This window comes from Nyctibius grandis, chromosome 2 (assembly GCF_013368605.1).
Source record: "Nyctibius grandis isolate bNycGra1 chromosome 2, bNycGra1.pri, whole genome shotgun sequence".
Classification (NCBI taxonomy): Eukaryota; Metazoa; Chordata; class Aves; order Nyctibiiformes; family Nyctibiidae; genus Nyctibius; species Nyctibius grandis.
Window position 1 is genome coordinate 91,545,839 of NC_090659.1, and position 27,996 is coordinate 91,573,834.

The 27,996-nt window shown below is 37.8% G+C and overlaps 1 protein-coding gene across 2 annotated transcripts; it reads right to left on the reverse strand.

Annotated features, from left to right (window-relative positions):
* Nucleotides 1-130: 130 nt before the first annotated feature.
* SUGT1 (SGT1 homolog, MIS12 kinetochore complex assembly cochaperone) lies at nt 131-27,968 on the reverse strand. Of its 2 annotated transcripts, none has more exons than XM_068395442.1 (13): nt 27,859-27,968; nt 27,736-27,781; nt 23,498-23,588; nt 22,740-22,809; nt 22,317-22,387; nt 17,114-17,167; nt 15,326-15,342; nt 14,243-14,265; nt 13,522-13,618; nt 12,363-12,470; nt 2,306-2,396; nt 1,309-1,490; nt 131-667 (listed from the first exon to the last, which is right to left on the reverse strand). In XM_068395442.1, the coding sequence occupies exons 1-13, from the start codon at nt 27,882-27,884 to the stop codon at nt 566-568; spliced, it is 978 nt and encodes a 325-aa protein (XP_068251543.1). In that variant the 5' UTR covers nt 27,885-27,968; the 3' UTR covers nt 131-565. The 2 variants fall into 2 exon arrangements, with proteins under 2 accessions (XP_068251543.1, XP_068251542.1); XM_068395441.1 differs by having other exon boundaries at nt 14,243-14,268.
* Between the last annotated feature and the right edge of the window lie 28 nt (nt 27,969-27,996).

A 27,996-nucleotide genomic window follows, 5' to 3' on the forward strand; every position in this document is an offset into this window, starting at 1 on the left:
TTCACTGAATGCAAGTTTTCCTCCTATACGTGACAGCTTTTTTTTTAAGCAGTGTATGCTTTAAGTGATCCCCCTCATAAAAAAAAAAGATTACTAAAAATGAAATGAAGCAGCTTCCATATAGAAAAAGTTATATTTACAGTTTTATTTAGCAGAGTTAAAGAGCAAACATTTTAACACTGTTGTTGAAAAGTGTTTTTACCCAAAGTTGCCAAGATCTAATAAGTTATTGAACAGAAATATCGGGCATAAGGCAATAATCCTGACCAGCCCATTACAAATCACCCTATCCCCAAAGAGCAGAGCTGATAAAGGTGGTAGAAAATTTAGACTGATTTGACTCCATTTCCAAAAATTAGGCAGACACGATGAAAATAGGGTTCCACTCTGGAGTATATTTTTTAACATCTGCGGATGAAGAAATTTCTAAAGCACGCAAAATGTAAAGACAATTCCTGTTTCCAAGGGAACATTCAGTGCTTTGAATCCAAGAATGCTATGTCCATACACAGTGGTCAGTACAGGACTATGGCAACACATAGATGGTAAAAGATTAAAAACAGGATTAGAATTTTTTCCATTCCATGTCATCAGGAGGATTTACTTCTACCTTCCTTTTACCAACATCAGACCAGTTGGTGCTCAGAACCGTGCCTCCAGACTCCATCTGCAACATGAGAGAAAGCTTGTTCAGTTTGCTAGAGGAATTCTAGTAATATAAAAGCCATATTTCTTACAGTAGATTAACAAATTCTGAAGAAACATGAAGAATTTAAGCTTCATGTGTTAGCAAGTTACACAGGAATTCTGTGTACATATAGAATAAAACTTGACAAAGCCATCATTCCATGATCTTCAGCCCAACAGTACTTTTATCAGTACTGGACACAATGAGATGTTATTTCATTAACAAGAAGCTTTTGAAGGGTCAGTCACGTTCTTGCCTATGAGGACTACGATTAAAAGGAACTGGACATAATCAATTAAGAGGAATTTGATTCTTTCACCCATGGCAAGTCTTCAAGCTCTATATGAGCCAAAAACTGTATTTCCTTTGATAACACTGATTGAAACAAAGAGACCAGTGACACAGCACAACCTTGGACTTCAAGAGTCACATTCATTAGCGTACAACATCATAGCTTTCAGTGAGACTCCTTATACCAATATCTCCAAGAGAACCACTGCCATTCCTTATAGGCCCAAGGTTTTGGTAGCTAGAGGCTTCCTGATTCATGCAAGGATTAGTAAATTGCGTCAGTGTGCAGAAGTTACACATTTCTTCAGCAAAAGAGAGTGAAGACTTACAAACGATTTGTTCATGGCACGTTTCACTTCATCTGTACCATCTGAATAAATCTGCTGGAAGAGTTTATTTAAAGCAGCATCTCCTTCTAACTTCTCATTCTTCTCCTCTTCTTTGATTTCAACTACCAGTTTGTCCCAGTTCCTTGTATAGTGAGAGGATGATGGATATAAGTGCTGGGTATCTGAAAACAGAAGTGTTAGTTAACTAAGCATTTCCTCACGACTTTTCAAGCAGCAGAGAACACATAATACATATCTGATGAATCACAGACGATAATGGAACAAGAATCTGAAAATGCAAATGGATTCCTCCTTACTGATATAAGCATTGCAGTAATAAAAATAAAAGAAACTAAGAAATGCTAGAGACTACATTCAGCAGCTGCAAAAGTTTACTTTTAAGTAAACAGAGTTACATAGTTTAGCTATCCAACAAAAACATGCTGGACAACAGCAACACAAATTGAAGTCAAAACGAGGCAGGAGAAAAAACCCCAGCAATCTAGAGCTAAAGGAAAATTTGAGCTAAATTTCAAACAATATCTGAAGTTAATAAACCAGGAAATTAGTGTTCTCTCAAATATAGATTGTTAATCTGTCCTGAAAAACTGCAAAAGTATTACTTTCCAAGAGAGATGGAACACTTAAGCAAATAATACTTAATTATTTAAGCAACAATAGAGGTATAACAATGCACAGAACTGCAAAACAGTGACCAAAACAGATAGCCAAACAAACAAGCCGGGAGGAATTAATGACAAGCCTTAACAATCCATCAGATTAATGGAAGTTATGACTAAGTTTAATACCTAAGTTCTAGTAATGCCCTGCAGACTTTTTCTGTCAATTCGTGGCAGCAAAAACAAAGACTATTAGGCTTTTCATTGTAAATACGAAGCTGTTATTTTATTAACAATATTAAACACAAAAATATTGTTAACCGCACGTAACTTAATACAAATAAACCATTTAATACTTAACAGTTCAGAGAACAAACCTGGTGTAAATTGCTTTAAGTTAGACGAATCTCCCTGGCCCTCTAGCTTCTCCCATCTTACGGCCTCTGGCTTCTTCATTTTTATTTCAACCTACAAAACACAAGACAAAGAACAAATTCACCCAGATGGCAAATAGTTCTGCGAAATCATTTCAAAGTAGTTGGATCCTGTAGCAGTAAGAAAATAAATACATTTGTTTTCAGAAACACAGTCTCTAATATGAAGCCTATATTTTACCAAAATTTACCTACCTTGCAAGATGAAGTTATGTGATTTCAAGTTATATGTCAACTAAGCTCTTAAGTGGCTGCATAGCTCTTCTATCAGAATTTTACCCTTTTGTTTAGTACCACTTAACTTTCTTTTGCTTACTATTCACTTGATTGTTTTTGTAAATTATGGCATCCCAAAAGTAATGATCAGTCCCAATGTCTCTACATTGCCAGGCACCAAGGTACTATCTTTCAAGCATCCCTTTCTTGCCAGTCAGCTGTAATATTTAAATAGCACTTTCAAAGGACTGCAAAATCCAACTTTATCTAGGCTTACATTTCATCCACCAAAAAAGATTTCATATTTGATGTGTAGTACACAAACCAGAGAAACACTCTGGGACTTTGCAGATCCTCCCACTGGAGAAATTCAGAAGCTGTATTCATTTGGTTCAATGAACACACGCTGCTACAGAGAAAACTGTCCAGTATTCATTGACAAAACTGGCAATTAAAAATGGATATGGTTGCAATTATCACAGGAGAAACAAAATTAAATGAAGTATGTCATGCCCTGTTCACAACTACACATAATCCCTTTAAACAACCATATTGAAATATTTTTTCGTAATTAATCTCATCCTTTGGTTACAGGGTTACAAAGTTGCAAAACAGTATCTGCAAAACAAGGACTGTGTAAGGTCACTCCAAATGACAAATGCACTTAAGAAAATGTCACAAAGTTCATATGATGCTATTAATTAACTGAAGTCAGTGCTTGCTAAACTTGAGCAGTTCCTTATTTGCGAACAGCTCAGCAGAAGCAAGTTCTTAGCTCTACCTAAAGCCACTGTAACCTGGGGATCCCTGCAGACCCAAGAACAAAGGCACCACTGTAAAAGCTAACCCTAACAGCAAGCTCCTTGCACAGCACCGCGTTGATCTGACATTTGAACTTCATTTAATTCATTCTTCAAATCAGTCACTGGTAAGCAACAGACTTAGATACCTTACAAAAATAAAGAAACGAGCTCATTTAAGTTTCAAGGCTTCCATGTTTGCAATCATGCTGCATTTTAAGAATCAGAATATTCAATTATGATTGCTTCTTTTTCTTTTTTTTTTTCCCCCCCTGGGGAAGCTACCATTTCCCTAGACGAGTTTTAATACTTATTTTCCACCACAAACTTGTAGTGAGAACAACAAAAAGTTTAAGACATGAGGCATGGAATGCCCTCCAAGGCAGGGGAGAGTTTCAGTAAGTTTGTAAGTCCAACAACCACATGTATTTGACTTCCTACTCCTCATGTCTGTAGGATTTCCAGTGTTTTTAGCAACTTTACAAGTCACAAATTAAGCATCAGGGTACCAGTTTTTAAAATAGTGAAAGTCACAGAACCGAAAACAACCAAATAAAACCAAAATATCATATTACTCTAGTTGCTCAACCTACTGTCCCTAAAGAAGGCCTGTATTCCAGAGTTTAATATTGCAATCTGTAAGAACGCAGAGCTTTCTGTTGTAACTATGCAGAAGCAGCATTCAAACTGTGCCAATAATTAGTCTTCAATAAAACTAACCAAGTCAGTAAAGCTTCCTTCACTGGACTCTTTTAAAAATACTGTGAAAACTATAATCTTAAAGTTCATTTTTGAACACCTACACTCATAAATCTAATGCTCTGTGATTAGCTTAAGGAAGCTGAAATATCTGTATATCTACATATAAGACAAACAAGTAGTTCCACGGGTGCCAGAACTAGCAGGGTTGTTTTTTTTTCCCAATGGATTTGTTATCTCATGAGTCTAACATTTAAGTTAATTACCCACTTACACAGGCACTGGTTAGTCACAAGTGAAACAGAAGTATTAATTTAAAACAACTTGTCTCTCCTCTGCTTCCTATATAACTCTTCTCAACCTGAGGAAACTGTATTATCAACTCAGTTGCACATTTAAGCAGAGGCGGCCTAATTTTTAAGATTTTTATCTTCTGCTTATTAGTGCATCCCCCCATAGGTTCTATTTAAAAAAAAAAAAAAAAAAAAAGAGTAAGTGCTCAGCCCTATACCTCTTAAATTTCTCTTCTGTTTGTTTCTTCCTTCACTGTCTCCTCTTACCCTTACACTTCAGGCTTTCCACCAATATCTTTCAGTATCTCAAATACAGACTATTTCATCCACACCAGGAATGACCCCTAATGCAATATAATACTTGATGTGAGCTACTAAACATGGACTTTTTTCTTCTCAGAACACAATCCTCCTCAAAGAACCCTTATAAAGACCTTTGGCTATTCATCAGAGTCCTCTGCCCACGTATAAAAAGAAGGAAAAAAGGAAGATCTTTACTTTTTCTGCTCCAGTAATTCCCCTCTCCTTTTTTTAATCTGTTAGTTCTTACACTTTCCTCTCTGGAACTGTCCCTAAGCTGGTACTACATGACAAACAACCCTAAGGAAAAGGAATTGCTACAAACTAATTTCCAGTATAAGATGCAGATTTCTTAAATCTAAGCCGTTTCAACCCTGCCAAGCTAGAAGTATAGACAGCTGAAAAACTGTGACAAAATGTATTTATGACATGATTAAACCTCTACCCCATCTACTCCATCCACTTCAACTGACTCATTAGGCAAAGTGGCAGGCAGGAGCATAACTAGGGAAATCATTAGCTGTATACCATTATACAACCAGATTTTCCAAAATTATAAAGCTGTAAAATTCTGCTTGTGAAGGCGTACATTTCTTCAATTTGAGAGCTTCATTTGATCTAAGGAGAAACTACTTTGCAAGTCCCAATTATGTGCACAAGCGGCAATAAATACATTTTAATGAACATTTTAAAGAGGATACTGATAGCTATTACACAGACAAGTAACATATCAGTATGGACATTTGTGTCATATCTAACACACAAGTACCGTTAGTTTTTTTCCTCTCCTTTAGTTTTTTTCCTCTCCTTTGAAAAAAATCCAGTACTTAGGCAAGAGGCAATACATCAACACTGCACCAACTACTTTGATTTAACATTTATATTTCATAAAATGTACGCCTGTGTGCCTCATGCCAACTTTAGAATAAAAGACAGGAAAATTTCTTTGTGAATTAAATGCTTTCCATCCCATTTAAGGACAAGCCTAATTCCTCAGCCTCTCCTTGTAGCTCATGCTATGCAGCCACCTGACCATCTTGGTAGCCCTTCACTAGGACTTGCTCCAATACACAAGTGCCTTTCTTGCATTGGGAAGCCCAAAACTGGACACAGCACTCCAGATGTATGAAAAGTTCCAACACAGAAACAATCCACCTTCTGTTTTAATTTTTAAGTTCCTGGTGTTCTGGGCTCAAAGTGAGCAAAGCAAAAAGGAAAAGAAAAATGGAATTTTGACAGAGTAATTCATGCACTACTTGTTTGAAATACTGTCTTGAGAGAAACCTACCCCTCTGAGAAGAGGGTTGAATGGGGGATTCATCATCTGGAAGAAAGCACATCTGCAGTGAAAGATTACAGAGAAGTTTCTACTCACAGAATTTTCTAGTCATAAAAGTAAACAATTTTTTAAAACCTATCAGAGATTCAGACTAGTTTGTTTGCAGCTTAATTCAAGTGCTAGCTATCAGAAAACATGCCAGAGTTACTCTCGGAAGCTATTCTAAACTACTTCATTGGTGGTATAAGAACACAAAAAACCCTTACTTTAAGATGACTGGCATAAAAGAGCATTTAGTCTAGTTTTAAGAAAGAATTTCTCCCCTTAGCTATAGACAAACACAACACTAGTTAGCCAACATTAATTTTCTAGGTAGAAACTTACCGTTAAAAAGCCCAAACCTCTGATGAACTAGATTTCACTTGGACTTGCGTTCTGGGACAGACATTGCCAGTTTAACTGAGAAACACTGAAGGGAAACAATTTTTATCTTCTTCCCTAAAAGAAGATTCTGGTGTACACTGACAAGTTACAAGACTTTTTTTCTAATTTCTACTGTGTTTTATATTTTACAGTCCATGCTAAGGGGAAGTTCACTTACCACTGGCAAATTTGTGTCAAGCTCTGATCAGATGGATGAAGGAAATCAAAACTGGCAGAGCTTAAGGAGTAGTTCAGCGGTTAATTTTAAGATGCATCAAAAAACATGCTTTTAAATTCTGATGTTTTACTATATTAAACACACAAAAATGAGAATTCAGGGTCTGCAATCAACTACTTAGTTACTTACTGAACTACTGACTGCCTTGTCCAAGTTGCAAATTCAAAGTGGTTAGAGTTGTAATGTTGCAATCATCTCATGTATTTTGTTACTTAAACTTAAGGGTAGGCCAAAACAGTACTATCTTCTAAAAATGTATGACCTATTCAAACTTACCTCTAAGATCATATGCACATACAGTTTTGGTATCCTAGTTATTCAAAGACCTTTTATACATTGCTTATATTCTGAATTCCAAGATCTTTGGTCCATAACTTTAAACAAAACATACTGAGATGAAAAGAACTCTACAGTGTTATCACAAATAAATGATACTTAAGAAATTTATTCTGTAGTGAATACACTGCAACAGAAGGGATTTAGCGTGCACCTTTTAGTTTCTTTGCCAGCTATGTACTATGGAGAACTGAGTACAAAAAGGTCAAAGTTTCCACCTCACTGATATTACACAGCAACCACTTGTTAAAATTTTGAATCTTAGAGAACGAGCTAGCAATACAGATCATTTAGGTATTCTAAAGCTCTGTATCACTGCATCCTCAATGTAAACCATCGCTATTCCAACAGTTCTTAAATCTGCCTTCTCTCAAGACAGAGAAAAACCCTTATGTATAGTTTTCCTTCATGTATTTATACAAACCATAGGCACTGACTTATATGCTTGTTTAAAATACAGTTCTCAAGAGTATTAGTAAGTTTAAATCTGCCCCACACCTATCTGCATTCATAAAGAAGAAAAAAAAAAAAAAACAACTATACTTATTTTGAGCCAAGTAAATATCATGCCAGTCACTGGGAAGGTTTCTTTATGGTCTAGCCAGGAAATTTCTCCAACTAGCCCTGCCTAAGAGATGCAAGAAATTTCAGAAAAGTATTCAACTCATACCTTAAATACCAGTTTATAATTTACAGAAAACACTCAAGAATCTATATGGGATCTATGTATCTGCATGAAAGCCTCACAGAGAAAACAAGTACATGAGAGCAGGGTCTGCACTCGTCTGTAAGCAATTTTATGAAAATATCCAAAATGATAAAGTATCTTTTAAGGATCGGACTGCAACGGTAAGAACCAACTTCAGTTAAAATAAATTGGTTCCTCTGTTTATCTATTTGTGTACATTTGCCTCTGAATAGAGACTCTGACGACAGTCCAGAAGTGTGTGAACAGTTTCACTCTTTCCCTTTACATTTAGTAAGGGATCAGTGTGCTTTTCCAGTAAGCTGCACAGAATATTTCAGAGCTTGCAAGGCAAAATGTTGGTTTGAGGAAAAGAAATATTCCACTGATGCACACTACCATATTCTTGGCATGAAGCTGCAGAGAGCGTGCTTCCACCTCAGACATCTCTATTAAGTAACAAATGTCAACTGTAAAAGAGGCTGAGGATTTCTAACACCCTCCCTGTTTCCAGCACAACTTTGATCTCCACTTAAATGACAGTTCTGGGGTAAAGAAACCACTTTTTAACCACTTTTTCAAATGGCTCTAAATTGCTGCAAGTCATTGCTTGCAAAAAGCCCAAACCACTACAACCTGAAAACTCACAGTAATTGTCCCCAGACTATTTGTAGATGCAAGAGCAGAGAGGAAGAAAAAGAGAAAGCACTAGCTTAAGTTTCCTTCAAGTTCATAAGCACACATGCCAGAAGTACATACTCATCCTCACTCTCCTCTTCTACATCTAAGGAGAAAACCCTGAGCATCACCTAGAACACAACAGAAGACCTGGAGAAACTGCTCATGTTATACAAGTTTCCAACAGAACATGGCAGAATATTCCCTTGGAATCCCAAATACACTGACTGACAGACAGAGGGAAAAGAAAGCAAGGTTGATTGTGCACAAAGAACTGTTTGAGAACATTAGAAATCCTGACACTATTTGTGCATTTCTACTTTCCTGTCACATTTTCTGGACAGATACAGATTAGCTAGTTTTGTCTTAAACATATTTAGTCACTCATTTTAAGTTTTTATGCCTTTTTCCTTTTATGAAAGGAACACAATATTACGCACGCTGAGCTACAGGATAACTGCACACAGACAACTTCCAAAGAGCCAACTTGGTCCAGCCTTTACATTTTGGCTCCCTCTTCTGGGAAGAAGTAAAAAACCAAGTAGCACCACCAAAGGATACCCTCCTCCTGTTAAAAGCTGAATGCAATGTGCATTTCTCAGTGTGGCCCAGTTTTTCCCACACTTTACCTGACACCTGAACACAACTGAGGATGACCACCAAAATACACAAAATCCTACCTATTGTGCACAATAGTCATGCTACATAAAAAGACTAGAGCAGCTTCCATTTGTAAGACACAAATCTCAAATTTATACAGCGCTTTTTGGAGCTGCTCTTACTTTTTGCTTGATCAGATTACTACAGTCAGACACCTTTGACAGATGAGGAGTATAATTGATAACACCAGTTGATTTAGTTATGCTAGTTATGATCTATCAACTCTGCTGTTCATGTACAAGAAAAAAATGCTATGTATATATAGCAATTCCCTCAAGAGAAGGACTCAGTACAGTTGTATTAAACATTTTCTCACACGAATGTTAAGTTCAGGCCTTAGATCATCAGAATTATACGGTGAACAACACTCAGTAATTCTAAGTAACTCACAAGTAAATGTGAACAGGAACCATAATCAACTCAAAGCTGAATTTGCAAGTAGTGATATCTATCAAACAGCAAATAAACTTTTGAATTAGGTAAAAAAAAACAGCTCCCAACATGGCAGTAATACATACAGCCACTATTAAAGTCAGTCTGTATAATCTGTATAACTGTTGACAATTAGAAAATATACAATACTAGGATGCATAAAGAAAGAGATGAAGTTTTTATCTCAAAACTGGACTTCACCCACATATTATGCTGTTCTTGAGTTGGTGTCAAGTGTTTTACCTCTTCTAGCTCACAGCTTGAAGTTTCAAGACTGCAGATTATGAACACTAATTTACCTCTGCTCATACAGAAACCATTCAAACACTTCCAAACGTCTATCTGCACTACCTCTGTACCATTTGCTTGTTCTGTTCTTTTCCAGAGACTTTGTATCTCAGAGCTACACACAGCACGGATTTACTGAAAGGTATAATTTCTATTTCATTGCTAGGAAAGAAACAATTCTTAAGATATCAATTGCATTTTTCACCACTGTTAACATTCCCTGAAAGAACCAATCCCAGAGTCTGTAAGTTCTGTCTGTTCTTTGCAGTTATTTTAGAATCTGTAATTCTACAAATATAATTAAGGCTATTTTCTCCTCCTGAATTTGCATCTTTACCTTTATTCCTTTGCATTTGTCAGGTGATGCTGAATTTCAAGCAGTATTGAGAAAACCCTCTCCAGTTTCTCTTAATTACCAAAACACGGATTGTTCTACTGTCAGTTCTGTTGTTTCATCCTCTATCCATTACATTTATTAGTTTTATGAAGTTCATGGGAAACCTGAACTATCCACCATGTAACCTACCCATACATTCCACCCCATTTCCTCATATAATTGAAAAGAAAAAACAGACTCTTTGTTGCCCAGTGAAGCCAACACGATGCTAACAGCAACGTGGCTCACACGTTCAAAGCAGCAATACAAAATAAAGCAGTGTGAACACATGCAGTTATTCTTATCTGAAATTATTAATCCACAGGAACAGATCTGCTCCTATCCCATGAAAATTTCTTTAGGGGTATGTAGTAAAAAGTTCATATAATTGGGAAGATAATGATATTATATCTTTCTTTCCAACTCCTTATAAAAGGACTTCATGTAAATGGTACAAAATAATTTGTAAAGGGTTTGAGAAGTTCTAAGTAATAAGATAGTTTATTCAAATTAACAACTGTGTATTTTCCATACCACTCATAAGAACAAAGTACATACATGAAACTTACGAAAAGAAATCTGAATTTCTAGTATTCAAACACTAAGGCCACACCATTCTGGTAAAGTGCTTAATGTTTTTTTAAAGTAAAATATTCTAAGCCTTTAAAGAAGTCTTTGCATGCATAACATAGATCTGCTTTTAAATCTTTTTCTTCAGCCAGACTCCATCTGCTGGTCATACCCAGAATCAGCTGGGGCATCATTTAAACCGTGTTCCTTCACTAAGCCTACACAGGTCTCCTTACACTATTTTTTTCTGCAAGAGGAAGAACATGTTGAAGCACTGACTTCTGCTGTTAGAACAGCTTCTGTGTTCTCTCTTATCCCATTTTGTCTCAAAAATATTCTCTCATAATCATTTAGGAACAGCAACATTTGGAAACAAATGCAAAATGTTTACGTATCAGACACTGCCTGAACATAACTAAAGCTTTCACACCAGTTTAGGAACATCAACCTAAATCAGGCTCTAGACTACTAGAGATTATTCCAGAGATAAACCCAGGCTAGAGATGGTAGTATAGAAAGACAAAGTCAAGTTCATTTCAACAGTGCTCAGTGGCATGCAGATGCTTCCTGAAAGTAATGGTATATGTCAAGACAAATGAAAAGTACAACACAAACTAGATAGGAACATAAAGCAAACAGGACCTCACAGTTACTCCTCTTGACAATGTGCTCATTCCACCTAAATGTATATAAATACTAATGGACTAGGAGATGCTGGATGGCTTGGCCCAAAGAGTGATGGTGAATAGAATTAAATCCAGTTGGCGACCTGCTCAGCTTCCTCAGTGCAAGGAGTGGAAAAACGAGACCAACTTTCTATGGCAATCCCCTCACATCATCTTGAAGGCCCTCTTCCCTGAACTGATGCAAGAACTAATATAGGTACTTTTCTGAGAATGGAACAGGTAAAATGGAACATAAGAACACAAAGGAATTTCCAAAAGCTCTGCAGAACCACTGCTGAAATACAGGGAAAGAATCATCAATACATTCCTGCTTCAGGGATTCAGGCTTGGCTCTATGGATAAAGCATATGTCTGTCTATGCATTATACCAACAATATATCCTATGCCAGACCACAGTCAGTATCGTATTTTTCTATACCTGTCATACAGAAGAAACAAAATGCTAAGACGAAAGCATTCTCTCTCACATCATGCGATTTTCAAGTGTCTCCAAGCAAGTACTATTTCCAGGAACAGCATGGAATATACTCTCTTGAAAAGCCAAGAACAGTTAACTGTATGGCTAACCTTTACCATCAAGAAAAGGTCATGAACGGGTAAAAAACTATTTCAACACTGAAATCTTCAAAAGTCTGACTTTTATTTCTTGGGCACACAAAGATAGCAATGCTCACATGGCAATATTGGCTCCTAGAAGTTTAGTAGAAAGGTGTTCATACCTTCCTAATACCTTAATTGTAAGAGTGAAGACCACAGTTTTCTTTCTACAGCAACAAGTAAATGCATCCTCAACATAGCTGTCATTTGCACTTCAGTAAGCACCAGTAATATGTAGTACATATAGTAATACGATACTATTTCTGATATTTGCACAAGTTTAGAAACCCTCCCACTGGCTGAAAGGCACCTTGAAGAAAGAAAAAGCACTTCTATATGAAAAGCAAGATATTATGACTGTTGCAGAGAGACAAGACAATAGAGCAGAAATGTTTTCAACATCAGGAACAGTCAAAGAAACAATTTACACTTTAAGAAGCTTACCTTTGTTGAAAGCACTTTAAATGTACTTTGCTCTGGCACTATAGAATGAAGAAGAACAAGCTTTAAGTTGTAGTCTTCACCTGATGGAAGTCTCACTGATGCGTCCATCTGTTAACAGTTGAAAACACATCTCTGGTCATCTTTGAGAGCAGTTTTCCATTTCTAAGTAAAGGATTGTCATTTGGCACCAAGATTAAGTGATTAAATTAATGACCCTTCACTAGGGCACTTAAAGCATCAGGCGTCAGAATTTCAGACGACGCCATTACATTACTGCATTACTGAACAAGGTGTTTCTAAAGTACACTAGAAAACGAACAGGAGGTTTCAATTCTTAGCCAGCAAGTACTCAGAAAGCCTATTATCTTGTCACTTTGATCTGCATTCTTTGGGGAAAGAATTATATGGCAAATGAAGTATCAACACATTAATAACGGAACACAAAAAACAATTTGTGACTTCCCTTCTAATACACGCAAACTACGTGGCAAGTGCTTACACAATTTTAACAAACTAAAGCAGACAGTAACAACCAAGTACTTCTAGTAGTTCATGAAGTATCAACTTAGTTGAGAACAAGAACCTAGCTCTTCAATATTCTCAGCTAAATTAAACGTGAATGTCATTGGTACTGCATATGGCATTACAATAGATTACTGCACTTCCTTGAAATATATACTTTGCTGCTATTAACAATTTTAGTGATGCCAAAAGCAAGAAAAATCCACCCACCAACATTCATTCTTTTTCTATAATTGTCCTAAAGCAAGATATTACTCATTCATACCTATTTTTAGAATACCTTGTCTCTGTCCATTCCTACTCCAGATGCACGCATACTCAAACATTCTAAGTCCAGATCACTTCTTCCCTCACCCCTCCAAACACCCAGGCAGCTGAAAACCAGATGGCCCCTTTGCAGCACACACCCCCCACTACCGCTTGTGTATAAATCCTATGGACACTGCTGTGGTAATAGATTTTGCTTCACTTGATTTGGTATACACACATATACAGCATAACTATACATAAAAAAATGCTCAGATGGAAGACCTCTTGTACCCCTTTTTTCATGCTATGGCAGCAGATAATGTTCATTGGTTTAATTACTACATCTTAGGGAATCTAGGGATGCATATCAATAACCAATACAAATCACCTCTTTCTCTGAGAACTGCACACTGACATCATCCTTCTGCGCATTCTTGATCATTATAGTCACAATTACTTGAGATTCTGTTTGGTACCAGTCATATCTTTAAAAAAAAAAGAGAGAGAGAGAGAGAGAGAGAGGAAAAAACTGACTGCAAAGAGATGTACGGAACAATATCAAAAGCCGGAACAGCACATTGTATAGTTTAATGGGGGAGAGAAGACATAGAAAATCAGATTTCTTCTCCTTCCTCTAACAGAGCAGCTGCAGAACCAACAAGATAAGTAGTTAAAGAACAAAGAATCATTTTTAATCAAGCAGAATCTCAAATTAGGTCACTTTCTTAACCAATTCATCATATTATTTGCCTTCTATAAATCAAATGGCACTTTTTAGTTCAAGGTCTTAAAAGCCTCTCATAAACATTACCTATACTAGGCACAATGGGGCAGTCTTTGAATTAAGCTTATCCAGAGAACCAGAAGCAGAAGCCAGAATGCTTACTCCATTCCCCACTCTCCCAGTGAGGCATAATCTCCTGAAAGGACAATTCAGTCTGAACAAAAGTGAGGACACTGTTTGAGAAACATTTCACTTAGACTGCCATGTTCTAAAGTTACCGGAAAAGAATTTCTACAATCATTATCTTGTTTCTCCAATCCCCAAGTCAAAGAACAGTTATATGTCAATTATGTTAATTCTCACAGTAAAGCTAAAGTCAACTTACTTGATCTTTGGAGGCAGAGGTTGCTGCTGTGTATTCCAGTTGAAGCATATTCCATTGGAAAGAAAATTACATCAGTGTAAGTGAAAATACACCATGAAGTACTTTTCAAAGACAGAAATCATTTTCATACTGACTGCTCCTCTTTTCTTGATTTATGTATTTGCATTAGCTTACAGGTGAAGCTCTTCACTGTTCTCCTAGCCATTTATGCCAGATTAATAATTTAACAGTTTCAATTTACATTAAATATGTCAGTCTGTAACTTAGAATATATTCTAAGTTTTATAACGTTATAAACATTATATAAATAGCAGTAAGTTCAGCTTTAACTCACTTTCTTCCTCGATAAGAAGTATACATGAAAGACATGCAGTGGCTATGTTGCTAATCTAAAAGTCATGAAGGAAACCTGAAACAGATCTGAGAACTTAGGGTAGAACTGTTAAACATAAAAACCTTTTAACTATAAGATTTGTCTTTACATACACCCACCATGTTTTCTGTACACTCTCCTCCTCTATCCTATTCTTAAAATGTAAAAAATGGAAGTAACTATGAAAGAGGGAGCAGAACATCCAATGCAAATTTCCATTTTTGTCTCAAAAAAAAAAGGGGGGTATGCCAATTTCAATATCTCTTCTGAAGATTTCCAATTTAAAAAAAAAAAAAGAGGAAACTGAAAGCTGAACGAGTTACAGCAGAAAAAAGTCCACACAAACCACTTGCAAGCTACTGGAAAAAAAGTTACGTCCTAGCAGTCACAAGCAAGTTAGTATTGACAAGATGAGACGGTTAATTTGTAGAATTAGGCCACAGACTGCAAGCAACAAAGTTAAAATTTACTTTAATAAGTGCACAATAATCGCCAGATTTTTATGCCATTTCTGAGTTTTCAGGGTTCATATTTTGCAACCTTGGTCTCAAATAGAAGAACACATGTTTAGAAGAAAAGTTGAATCCTTCAGTATTGCATGCAACAGAAAATTTTTAAAGCCTGAAAGTTGCAAGAAGCCAGTGAAGCCTAAAAGTACGCTCTAGTTTAACAAAGAACTCAAAACAGTAAACATATGGAAAACATCTTACCCCTTCTGCCTGTGATGCTGCAGAAAGAAAGAAGTTCCACTTTCAGAAATAGACATATTGAACTCACAAGGCATATACTTATTCTAGCTTTCTTCACTTACTCCAGACATTCTGCATTTATTCCAGTCTCAACAGCAGAAAAGTTAAAAACACGCCAGTTCTGCCGCTGGTATTTTGCTTTTATAACACACTACTTTTTAATCAGACTTCAATCAGCAACTTGTGCAAAGGAACAACTGTAATATAAAGCATGTTCTGATAAACAGAAGGAACAAACTTTCCATTACTTTCCTTGCTTATCAGAAACCTATACAGACCTTTTTAATGAAAGCAACATTACAGCAAACAAACATTTAAAAAAACCCCCAAAACACATCCTGCAAGTCTGTACTAGGTTTATCATCCATCCATGGGAATAGCACAAAGTTCTCATCAAATCTGTATCTCACGCTAGGCAAACACAGTTGGGGAACAAGATGGAAATCTGGCAGAGAAACTCACTTACATGACTTTAAATATACTGTAATACTTGGACCTAAACTATAGCTCAGTATTTCCTCTTCTAAATATTTTTTCCTAAAATATTTCAGATTAAATATGTTTGAAAATAAACAAACTTTCCCTTTTCTTCTTTTTAATGCATACTGCTAAAAAAGAGTTAAAGGCTAATAAAAAAAAAAAGAATATTAAGTTGTAATTAAGGAATCAGAGGTTTTGGGGTTTGTTTTTTTTTTTCTTTTTTCCTTTCTTTTTTTTTTTCCCCTGGAGTATCAGAGAATTAAGATAATGGCTCAAAAAAGAAAAGACAGGCATGAATATTCAAGATAAAACAGGACAACTGAGTTGAACCAGACAAAACACTGGAAAAAGTAATTATGACATTAGAGAAAAATGTGTATTATAACCTCTTTCCTTGAGACGGCAGAAGTTGTCACCCAACTATTTGCAGATAAGGCCGTGCATGCCAATCACTTCATCTATTTCTCCAAATAAAAATAAACCTGGCAAAAATGTATCATGAAGCAGAAATTTGTTCATTCCTATACAACACAAAAAGCTTCTCCTGTATTTGATTTTTAGTCAACAGTTTGACATGAACTTGTATTATTTCTACTGCCCCATTCTCCAGCGTGCATCACACAGAGGGAGGAAGTCACAAGTGAAGGAAAAAACTACATCAGTTATTGTGTTGTATCTCATTAAAATCCACAGGCAGTTTAAGCACAGTAGACGAGTTCATTGCCAGGGGTGTCAGTTTGTAGGAAGGTATGAAAAGAAAGTATATTTGCCCTCACTGACTACCATGGCTAAGACACCAGAGCAGCAATTAGCACCTGACTAAGGCACTCTCCACATGGAATCGGAGTAAAATCCCCAAATTTCCACCTCTCTTTCCAACTTTATATTCTGCAAGACTTGAAAACTGATTTTGATGCTGTTTTTACAAAGCAAGTTGACACATGCTTCCACAGTTAAAATTATCTAGCAGCTACATATGAAAGTGAGTTAAAATAAATTATGATTGTCTGAACTTTAAATAGGTACTCCTCTGTCACAGCTAATTACTCCATTAAAAACCCAACATTAGTGCTCCTCTAAATCTGAAGTACAGAAGTGTTTAGGATGTATACTCTGAGGGAAACAAGAGATAGAAAAAAGTGACTTTTTTAAACAAAAATTTCTTTTGTTCTAAGTAAGAGATAAGCTGTACATCTTTGAAAAACTTGACACAGCTTCAAAGCACAGGGCATATTAAATCCCTTATCGAGTAAATGTGGTTTCTCTTACCATTTAATGTTTCCTCACATCTTTTAATCCAAATAGTAAAGGTATCATCTATATCTAGAAGAGATCAAACACAGTAATATTAAAACTCTTCAAGCACTACATGTGTTGTATAAAGAACAATTCCTCACAACTGACAATTGGAATAGATTAATCTCAAACTCGCATCAATTTACTAAAAAATGGTATTTTTTCCTAGTATCTTCTTGTAACCTCTGTCATTCCAGTTAAGCTTTAAGTATTTTTATACAACTCTACTATTTAACTCTGTTATATTTAATTAACTTCAAACTAATTTGTAGGACACTAGATTTTGTCTGAACTGACCCAAATACACTATTGCTTTCCAGTCTTTTCAACTTCTGTATAACTGTTTGGAAAGCAAGAAGTACAGTTTTACACATTTTTCCATTATTCTCAAAATTTTTTTTCAAACACTCAGTCACATTCTTCCTCTCTACAGAAGTATCGGAACAGACGGTCTGTTCTGAGGACAACCCAAAGTTGCACAAGTTTTCACAAACACCAAGTATTTTCTCCTGGTGATTTCACACAAACTTTACAAACACATCTGAAGTTTCAGGGATGTTAGGAATACGTAGGTGCCAATTCCACTCCATGAATCAAAATCACAAAGAAGTTTAGTAAGACTTTGATATTCTAGGAAGCAAGCTCCCCAGACAGAAATGAATTCACTGGACATTAGCTCAAAAGGTAGTAGTGTAATGACAGAGTAATCATCTTTAGCGAGGTGGGTGTCGGTCTCTTCTCCCAAGTAACAAGTGACAGGACAAGAGGACGGCCTCAAGTTGTGCCAGGGGAGGTTTAGGTTGGATATTAGGAAAAAGTTCTTCACTGAAAGGGTTGTCAAGCAGTGGAACTGGCTGCCCAGGGAAGTGGTTGAGTCACCATCCCTGGAGGTATTTAAAAGCTGTGTAGGTGTGGTGCTTAGGGACATGGTTTAGTGGCAGACTTGGCAGTCCAGGGTTAACAGTCGGACTTGATCTTAAGGGTCTTTTCCAACCAAAACAATTCTGTGATTCTGTGATCTTATTTCAAAAAAAATCCCAGAAAAATCTCTCACAGTCAGGAAAGTAAAAAAAAGTGGCAATGTTACTGATCAGCTACTAGGAATAGCTAAACTTGCTATCTTTTTACAATAGGGAATTCACACTGAGGGAGTTCACACAGCCAGCTACCCAGCACAGGACTGGAAGGTGCTTCACAATAGAGTTCCCAGCAGACATGCATATAACCCCAAGTCTGACTCCACCGCAAAGTATTCACCCCAACCCCTTCAAATATAAAACATACATAATTTTTAAGGTCTGTCTTAGGTCTTAAAATTGCTACCCCACTTTTCAAGCCATTTCCTCTTCCCTTTTCTTCTTCCACACCCACCAGTCATCTTAAAAGGTATCTAAACTTTTAAGCTACATAACTTTTATGTAACCTCTCAGTTGCTGTTACGAAAAGATAAAAATGCAAACAATAATATGGCTGTCTTGACATTACAATACAAGCAGTCACTGACTGCAGTCTTCCATATTCCTATCAAATCCTGAAAAGAAGATACCTACTTTCACATAGAATTCTCCAAAATTAACTGTCAGAGGGTTATGTTGGGGGATCCAAGGCCTGTCTTCAATTACCTAATGTACCCTTAAGGTATTCAGATGACTGACCGTGGACCACCCTCAGAAGTACATGGGGAAAGGAAGCAAGGCAAAGGATCCAAGATGCAGCAAAGTAAGTTCTGATTAGGTAAGGAAAATTCTTTACTAAAAGAGTGGTCAAACACTGGAGCAGGTTGCCCAAAGAGGCTGTGCAATCTTCAGAAGCCTTGGAGATACTTGGAAATCAACAGCAGAAGGACCTAAGCAAACACATGCAAGTTCAAAGTTAATACTGCTTTTGGCCAGGACATGGAATTAGACGAGTTCCAGAGCTTCCCTGCAACCTAAATTAATCTGTAATTTTAAAACTTAGCACCCATACCCTAAAAAGACTTCCAAGTTTTGCAGCGGAGAACAAAGTTTATTAAACAAAAGGGAAATTAAATGAAGTAGGTTCAGGAGTCTAAACACAGAGAAACTGAGTCAAGTCTCCACTGACCCAGCTTCTGACTTTCAGCAGCAGGTGAGTTCTCTTTTTAACTACAGCGTATGACAAGACTTCTATGCAACACAAACTTTAAAAGAAAGGTCCAGTGTTATCTGCCCTATTTTCCTAGAAGATCCCCCTCACCAACCACTGCATCTTTCCCTGCATCCCAGCACATTTTATAATTTGAGGCAAAAGACATTTTTTTGTGCTCTATAATTGCATTATCCTCCCAAAGAACTTACCAACAACTTCTGTTAATAACTTTCTAGTTCAGAAAACCTAACTGGGTTGTCACTTACTGAAAATCTACTAACTCTTAGAATACAAGAAAAGTACCTACTAAGATGTTTCTTTTAAAAGTTGACACATTCCACCTTTACTAAATTCATTAGGTAGTCACAGGAAAAAAAAAAAAGAAAATTTGAGTATAATTGTCCTCAATATACATAACGTACTGAAGAGTAATAGATCACACTGCTTTTTCAATCTAAGGCAAATTAATGAAATCCAAAAATCCACATGCGTCTAGTCTCATGGTTGAGTGAAAGAAATCTTGCTTCCTAATGTTATTCTATAATATGAAGAAAGATGGCCCATTCAACAATTCATCATGCCAAGTCCTATTTAGATATCACTGTAGGTGGGTAATGGGAAGCTTGCTGTAATACGCTGGGCCTGTCAGTCCTACCCATAATGAGCACAAGTAGGAAGCTCATCATTGCTAGCACTCCAGACTAAGATTTAAAACAGACCGTACATCAGCAATGAACTGAAACATGTACTGGTGTACTTCTGCCTCCTTGTGTGGAAAAGAACCTCCTTGTGCCAGCAAAGAACTCCCCACCACAGCAATCTTCTCTGAGACAGAAACAGCTAAAGCCTTCTCTCTTTATCACCTGCTTAGTGGTATGTGGCAAATTCTCCCTCTGTGCTTTGTGCATTTTGACTAGCTACATTTAACTGGAAGTTAATTGTTTTGCCAAAAATGCTTATGCTCACAATTGTTTTCACCTGGGATCCATCAAACATTCCACAGAACTGCAAAGGCAAATTCTGTTACTGACATAAACTTGCCAGCAAATTAGGTAATATATGGAAGAGAATCAACTAAAAATCTGTATTTTTAAAAAGGCCTTCAGGAGACTCCTCATCTCACAGCAGGTCACAGAATTTTGTAACAAGATATGGGAGGCACAGCAGAAGCTATCTTCAGATGAGAGAGTAATCAGGAAGGACTGGGAAGCTTCAGAAACACTCCAACTGGGTAAGCAGCAAAACAATGGCAAATTAAATTTAAACAGGTAGAAGTCAAGAAATTCAACACAGGAAAAGGTTGTGCTGTATTTCAGGGACTCTTGAATTACCTGAGGATCCTGGTACTCACTGACTTATCTAAAAAGATATCTGCATCTCTGTGTGCTGTTGCACCCCACAACGTAAGTAGGATGTGAGATTAAACAGAATGAAAAAAATAGTGATGCTCTGGTCTGAGGAGATTTTGTGTATAATCTGTATTTTGAACAACCGACAAACTAGAAAGGTGACAAAATCCACACACATGAAAAGCCTCAAATCGATAGTGATTGCTTGGGGTAGGGTGTGGCAAGAATATGAAAAAATACAGATTAATCATTCAATTAAATTCAGGAGTGACGAATTTGGAGATGTATGAAAAGTTACCTATCAAGTAAGGAAAGCTACAGAAGTCACTGGAATGAATCACTTCCTTTCATGGGAAGATACTAAATAGAGAACTTGGCTAGAGTGAAAAGACACACTTGTCTTTCTACTGTACAAACTAGTGGAGATTACCTAGTTATCCAAACTACCAAAACTGAAAGAATTTTAGGAAACTTCTTGTATTTTAACTCCTATTCCAGAGTAGCCTAAGCTGACAACTAACAGTTGCTGCAATTCCACTACATCCCCCTTCTGCCACCAGTACCGCTGCCCCAACACTGCTCTGCCCCTTCACTTCTGCTGGCTTCAGCACTCAGACCCTTCATTTGGCCCTTTCAACACATTAATCCAGGAGAAAACACTTCTAAAACAGCAGCTTTCTGCATACTTAATGCATTGAAAGAAGAGGCTAAGCAAGCACAAGAGTAGAAGGGAGGATGATCCTTTGGCAGCAAGCACAAATTAGCTAACAGTCCCATGAAACTCCAGTTTTAGATCAGAGGATCAGATTGGTTATTTGGAAGAGGCAAAGGAATTAAATTTTTGCTAAACCTTCAGGTCCCAGCCGCTGTTACACATAAGACAACATACTAGAAAGATCTAAGACCATGACAATGCATATCAGATGAGTGCACTTAGCTCTGTGTAACCTTTCAATGTGCTTTCCTTACCATTTCCTTCTGCTGTTGGGAAGGGAGAGAATGGAATGAGGAGGTGGTTTTATTTAAAATGGGGGAGAGAAAGGAGCCACAACCATCTTGCAATTGCTTTGTTGTATGCTTCCCCACGTCTTCTACCAAAGCTTTCTGTATTAAACTACTCCATTCCCATTTCTAGAGTAAAGTCAGGTTTTAAAAAAGCTGGAATTCTCCCCAAACTAAAAAGTGCCCAAGTCCAGCCAGGAAGCCAACGTCTTAAGAAAAAGAGATATATAATAAATATGCTTCTGTAATTAAGTGACATGTAATGTGAGGTAAAAATCCATTTTGTCACTTTGAATACCCATCAAGTTGCATGTTCTTTCTAAAGACTGGTCTATCAAATAGTTTAAGAAGTAAGAAATCCCAGCTATGTATAAGGAGCCTGTTCTGTTCAGAAACTTCTACGACACTTAATTCCACACCATTGCCACTATTTATTTGTAAGACCTCCAGGAACCAGGAAAACACTCCTTATTTTATAAAGAAAAAAAATATATACTACTTGCTAAGAACTTTGATACACATTTTTAAGCAGTTTTACACACTGCTTGCACAAACCTTCCCAAAAGCCAGACACCTGAAGTCAGGCACCTAATTCATTTGCCTTTAAAAAAAAAAAAAAAAAAAAGAAATCCTTGGTCTTCACTTTCAACTAACACGTTAAGTTTTCCTCTCATTAGCAAAGGAGTACTGTGCACACAAGAAATTTTAATACTTACTGTCCAACATCTGTCCCTCTCTGAAAGACTCTAAAGCAGATGCATAGTTTTTGATATGATATTCACCTAATCTGACATGAACAAAGAAAAACACAAGGAAACAGTAATTACTTTTCAGTCTAATCCACATTCTGAAGATCACAACATCCTTAGTTCATGCACTCTATTGGTTAAAATTACACATGTAAGAATTTAAATCACTTAAGAGGTGCGTTTTTGAAATGGCTAGGATGTTAAGATAATCACTCCAAATTAAATTGCTTCTTATAACAACAGTTTTATTACGGATGGGTTACAAGCCATATGGCATTAAATTTATTCATTCACGGTGTTGCAAAAAACTTGTACAGACACATAATCCAAATACTAGCATTGCCCTGCAGATTATCACAATATTCACGAAGTACAATACAGGATACATACCCTTTTCTAAGGAGCGCTACAGCATTACTGGGGTTGAGCTCTAGGGACTTCTTGGCATCTGCAACCGCATCTGTTGGAAGTCAGTTTAAAGGTGAGGAACATAATATGTGTTATAAAAAGCAGTGAACTGTGAGTCTTTTAGTAGTGAAAATTTTTTAAGGCGTACTACGTTAGCTTTCTTAGCTTGCACACAAATCACACCGTTTGAATTAAACCTAGCCACAACTGCTATGGATGAACCCTTCATTCAGCTGCAGCGCTCTACCCAAGATGTACAATGACTTTCATTTAGTCACATCGTCCACTTAGATCTGAAGCAGGAATCTGTTTTTTACTGGAAAGAAAAAATAGACCAAATCTTAAGTATTCAGTTAATTTTCTTCCCAGGCATTATTCAGTTATCACATTCCTACCATGACAGGATTCAGTCTCTACCAAAAACATAAGGACGGAAGATGCTTACAACATAAAGCTTTAAAATCTGCCTAAGTAGTCTACTTAAAAAAAGCTGCCAAGATAACACTAGGCTAAAATCAAATGGAAAGCTGGGACTGCAGAGTACCCAATTCCTCAGAAGTTTTGCAGAAACAAAACAATCAAAGCCAAAGAAAAATATAAGATTATGCACTAACTGTAAAAGTAGCATATTAAGGTACAGATCACACAAATATAGATTTGGCTTCAGATTGAAGACATCTGTAAAGAATGTGTTATAATACACTTGTAAGATGATTCACAGTGTTGTCTGAAGATGTTACCAGCATATTTCTGTAGAAGAATATGAGCATAAGCTCGTTGACAATAATATTCGGCAGCATCTGGATTCTTTTCCAAAGCTGTTGTCAGTTCCTGTAAACACACATAAAAAAACCCATGAAATGGCACCTCGGAAGACCCCATAAAAATACAGTACCAAACTCGGTCAACTAAGAGACATTTCAGAAGACAATATCCTAACTGGCGTGACTGTTTACCTCTTGCTCAGTTCTCATCCACAAAGCTTAAACATCAGAGCTTGACGTACAAGGAACCTGCCAATTACATCAAATTCAAGGAGCCTGTTTCTTACTGAGAAGGAAACAGGACTTTCAAATGCCTTAAACATGAAGTCTAATGGACAGATGATTCTTTATATTCCAATGACCTCCCTACAATTCTCAGCACATTTGTACACAGGTCTGCTGGATTTGAGGAAGCACTGCAGTATTAGGAATTTGGAAGTCAACATGCAGTATGTCAAAACGCTTGTGTGGGGATAACACGCTCAAAGCATTGTAACACATGATGAAACACCGCATTACAAGATATTATTGAGCATAAGAGATTGTTCTGATTTATGCTGAGCACAAAAGCAGGAGCACAGGGCTCACAGGAAATATTGTCACACAATGGAAATAAGCATAGAGTAGTCCCTTGTTAGAGGAATCACTAGGTATACAGATTGAAATAATTATATTTTGGTCTCTATGAGAAAAGGTTATGACTTTTGCACAACAGAATAAAACCACAATGACTCAATGCACACACCTGGAAAGAACATCCCCAATTCTCTCCTTGTTAGCAAGAGAAGTTCTCTTTGCTAGAAGGGGGTAAGTCTTCCAAAGCCACTACAGTACACTGCTACAGTACAGTAACTCTGTTTGCTAAGTTGACTTCTACTCAGACTTCTACTCAGAATCTAGCAAGCATGAATGTAGCTAAGATACAGGCTTTAAACCTGCATAAACAGTAGTACAGCTTGGCTGCCAGAACTCTTGTCCCACCAAGCCAGAGAAAAAGGAAGAACAGGAGGACTTGCCTTAGTTTTAATTCAGATCAGTGTCTTGTTCTATTTCACAGATGTCACATAAAACGTTTATGCCAACTAGGAGTTAAGTGGCCAGGGCAGCTTCTTTTAGCAGTAGCATGAGTTCTTACCAGTGTAGGATATGCAAATCTATATATAGATACAGCATATAAATCTAACACATTGGGGGGTCTCTGAAGAAAGTGGCAGACAGTAGACAATAGTAACTTGGTCTAACTGCACCAATGCCCTCCTAAGATTTAAAGTCAGTCAAAAGCAGTCGTCATTACGGAAATACTCATGGCTATAGGTATTCCACATGGGAGGGACATGAAGTAATCCACGTATTAAAATTGGTTCATATTATGCTGAGAGGTGAAGTACAGCTTTTGACCCTCAAAACCAAGTGGGGTCTGACTCTGACACTGAACATTACAGGCACTTCACAAGCCCAGTCACGTCTGTGACAGATCACCTCTCACTCTGAACATTATTTCCTGTGATTTATGCTGATGACAGAAGCACCGATTAGAACCAGCAGACAACAAATGGATTCTCCCACAGTACTAGCCTTCACCCCAGGAAAACAAAGAAAACCAAACCCAAGCATTTTCAACAGTGTGAAACTCATCTCTTTGTTGGCTTTTTATCAGTAAGTCATCACATCTCAGTCAGCCACACACAACAGAAGTTACTCCTATAACACTGCTATTTGAGAAGACAGCCAAGTAATACTCGACTAGCACCAGGAACTCCAGACTATGGACATCAGCAACAGTTCCTTAGAACAAGCTTAGACTTTGTTCTCACAAACACTCAAATATGTGTTTTCTATATACTTTGACTCTAAAGGCCTTTACCATGGGACCAGGTTGCAAATCTATTTCTACATACAATGGGAACTTTCAGGTCCCTCCATGCTAATGATAAAAGTTTGTATGAATTAAAGGTGCTTTCGGTCTTCTGAATCACTCGTGCCTGAATTTAGGAGGGTCACCACCCTTGTTTCTCATTTGGCAAAACACCTCACCAAAACAAAGTCAATGAATGTTTCTTTTAACATACAGTTCTGATTCTCTCCTAAATCATCACCACTCACATTGCAGAGCATTTTATAAATGAAAAGCAAATAGAAAACATCCTTATTCCACACAATAAGCTATTTTTTCAATTTAAAATGACAGAAAAGTCATTAAAGAGTTCACAGCTTTATCATTCACAGTATTTAAAGATGGGTGATGATCTTTCAGTTGTATCAGATCCAGGTGTAGAAAGCTAAAATGTGCTCTCCAGCAATTAAAGGAATCAAAAGTCCCGAGGACACAGCGCAGAAATGCCATGCAACTGGACACAAGTCTAGTCAGGTGTGGAAGCATTACACAGCACCATTTACATAGTATCGTGTTCCAGATTAGAAATATTAAGTACATGAGCTAAAAGACTGCACCTAAGATCATGCAAACATGGTGTACTACCCGTAGATCCAAGCTTCTAAGTTGGCAAAATGCTACACTGCACTTACGGGACTCAGCAGTTCATAGATTATCAAGCACAATCTACCTACTTAATTTCAGTACTTTTAAAAAAGGCTACACAAGTGACACCAGTGTTACTGTATCAGATAATAAATAATGCCTACAGAATTTTGAAGCACTGAATATACAAAGAGCTGAAATATAAACTAGAAAAGCAAAGCAACTATGTTAATACAAAAAAACCCCAAATGCATATCCTGATAGTATTCTTTAATACTTCCAACGACCTTCAGGTATTGGGGGTTTTTTGGTTTGTTTGGTGGTGGTTTTTTTTCCCCCACAGTGGGAAACTTACTTTTTTTTTTAATCTTAGATTTGTTTTGTTATGTCAAATATATTTGGTTATTCCAAATTGCTTTTTAGATGTCATTTATCTTCTGAAGCTTTTACAATCTACCGCCTAAACCCCAAAGAACTGTATAAGATTTAGCTTCACCATTTTCTTTATGGGAAGATAATTCAGTATCATCTTATGCTTCTGTCACCTACTCTATTCATAGAATCATATCATAGAATGGTTTCAGTTGGAAGGGACCTTAAAGATCATCTAGTTCCAACCCCCCTGCCACAGGCAGGAACACCTTCCACTAGACCAGGCTGCTCACAGCCCCATCCGATCTGGCCTTAAAACACTGCCAGGGAGGGGGCAGCCACAGCTTCTCTGGGTAACCTGTTCCAGCGTCTCACTACCCTCCCCGTAAAGAATTTCTTCCTAATATCTAATCTAAATCTACCCTCTTTGAGTTTAAAACTGTTTCCCCTCATCTAAGCAGAACTAACCATTTACACCCTCTCCCCTTCCAAGTATGTTAAATAGAAACACTTACCCACTTTCCAGTTCTGCTAACCTCTGTTTTAAGTAAAAATAATCTTTGAAAGCACATTAATACATGTTAACGGGTAAAATCATTGAATCATAGAACCGGCCAGGTTGGAAGGGACCTCGAAAGATCATCTGGTCCAACTTTTCATGGGAAAGGGAGCCCAGATGAGATTATCTAGCACCCTGTCCAGTCATGTCTTGAAAACGTGCAGTGATGAGGACTCTGCCATGTCCATGGGGAGGTTGTTCCAGTGAATAATTGCTCTCACTGTAAAAATTTTATTTTTTTTATGTAGAGATGAAATGAAAATCAGTTCCGGTCCACACAAAATACAGAAAGAGGAAAAAACAGATCAGGGCAGAATGAAAACTAATAAAGATCGAATATATTTCTCCAATAAGCCTGGGGGCAGAAAAAAAACTAATACAGACTGAATACATTTCTCCAATAAGCTTGGGGCTTTTTTAACTGCAAATCGCAATCGATTTAGTTATCTGAACTACCATCTACCTCCGTGGAATAGAAAGTTGGTCTGGTGTGGGTTTTTTTCCCCCTTCTTTGCAACACAGGTAGCACAAGTATTTTGACAGAACCGCGCTGAACCCCTCCACATCCAGCCCTCGCGAGAGGGAGGTTTCCCGGGGAAACCCTGCCAGCCGCCCGCTCGCAGGAACGGCACCGCCACGACGCTTCGGCCGCTCCCCCCGCCCCTGCCAGCGGCACGGCAGGCTGCAAGCCCCGGCTCCCCCCAGCACGCCCGGCTCGGCAGGCCGGCAAACTTCCAACACCCAAGGGGCAAGGCCTGCCGCCGCCCCCGAGCCCCCGCCGCCCCGCCCCGGCCCGGCCCTCACCTGCGCCGCTGCCCCCGGGGCCCGGTCGATATCCCCGTCCGAGAACCTGCCGAGGAAACACAACAGCGTAAGAGGGCGAGGCGGGGGCGGAGGCAAGGGCCGGGTGAGGGGGTGGGGGCTCACCGCGGAGGAGCCGCTCCCGCCGCCATGCCGCCCGCCGCCCCCAAAGAAACTTCTGGAGAGGCGGACGCACCCGCGCAGCGCACCGGAGGCCGCAGCCGCGCAAGGGTTGACGGGATACGGCGGGGCCAACCGGCCGCG

Excerpts from the sequence above, each read along its gene's own strand:
- SUGT1 (XM_068395441.1), bottom strand. The coding sequence starts at position 27,884 with ATGGCGGCGGGAGCGGCTCCTCCGCG. Across the intron at positions 17,168-22,316 it reads AGAGGGACAGATGTTGGACA|ATATAGATGATACCTTTACT; the intron begins GTAAGTATTAAA and ends GATCTCTTCTAG. Across the intron at positions 12,471-13,521 it reads TGCAGTTCTCAGAGAAAGAG|ATGGACGCATCAGTGAGACT; the intron begins GTGATTTGTATT and ends AACTGTTAACAG.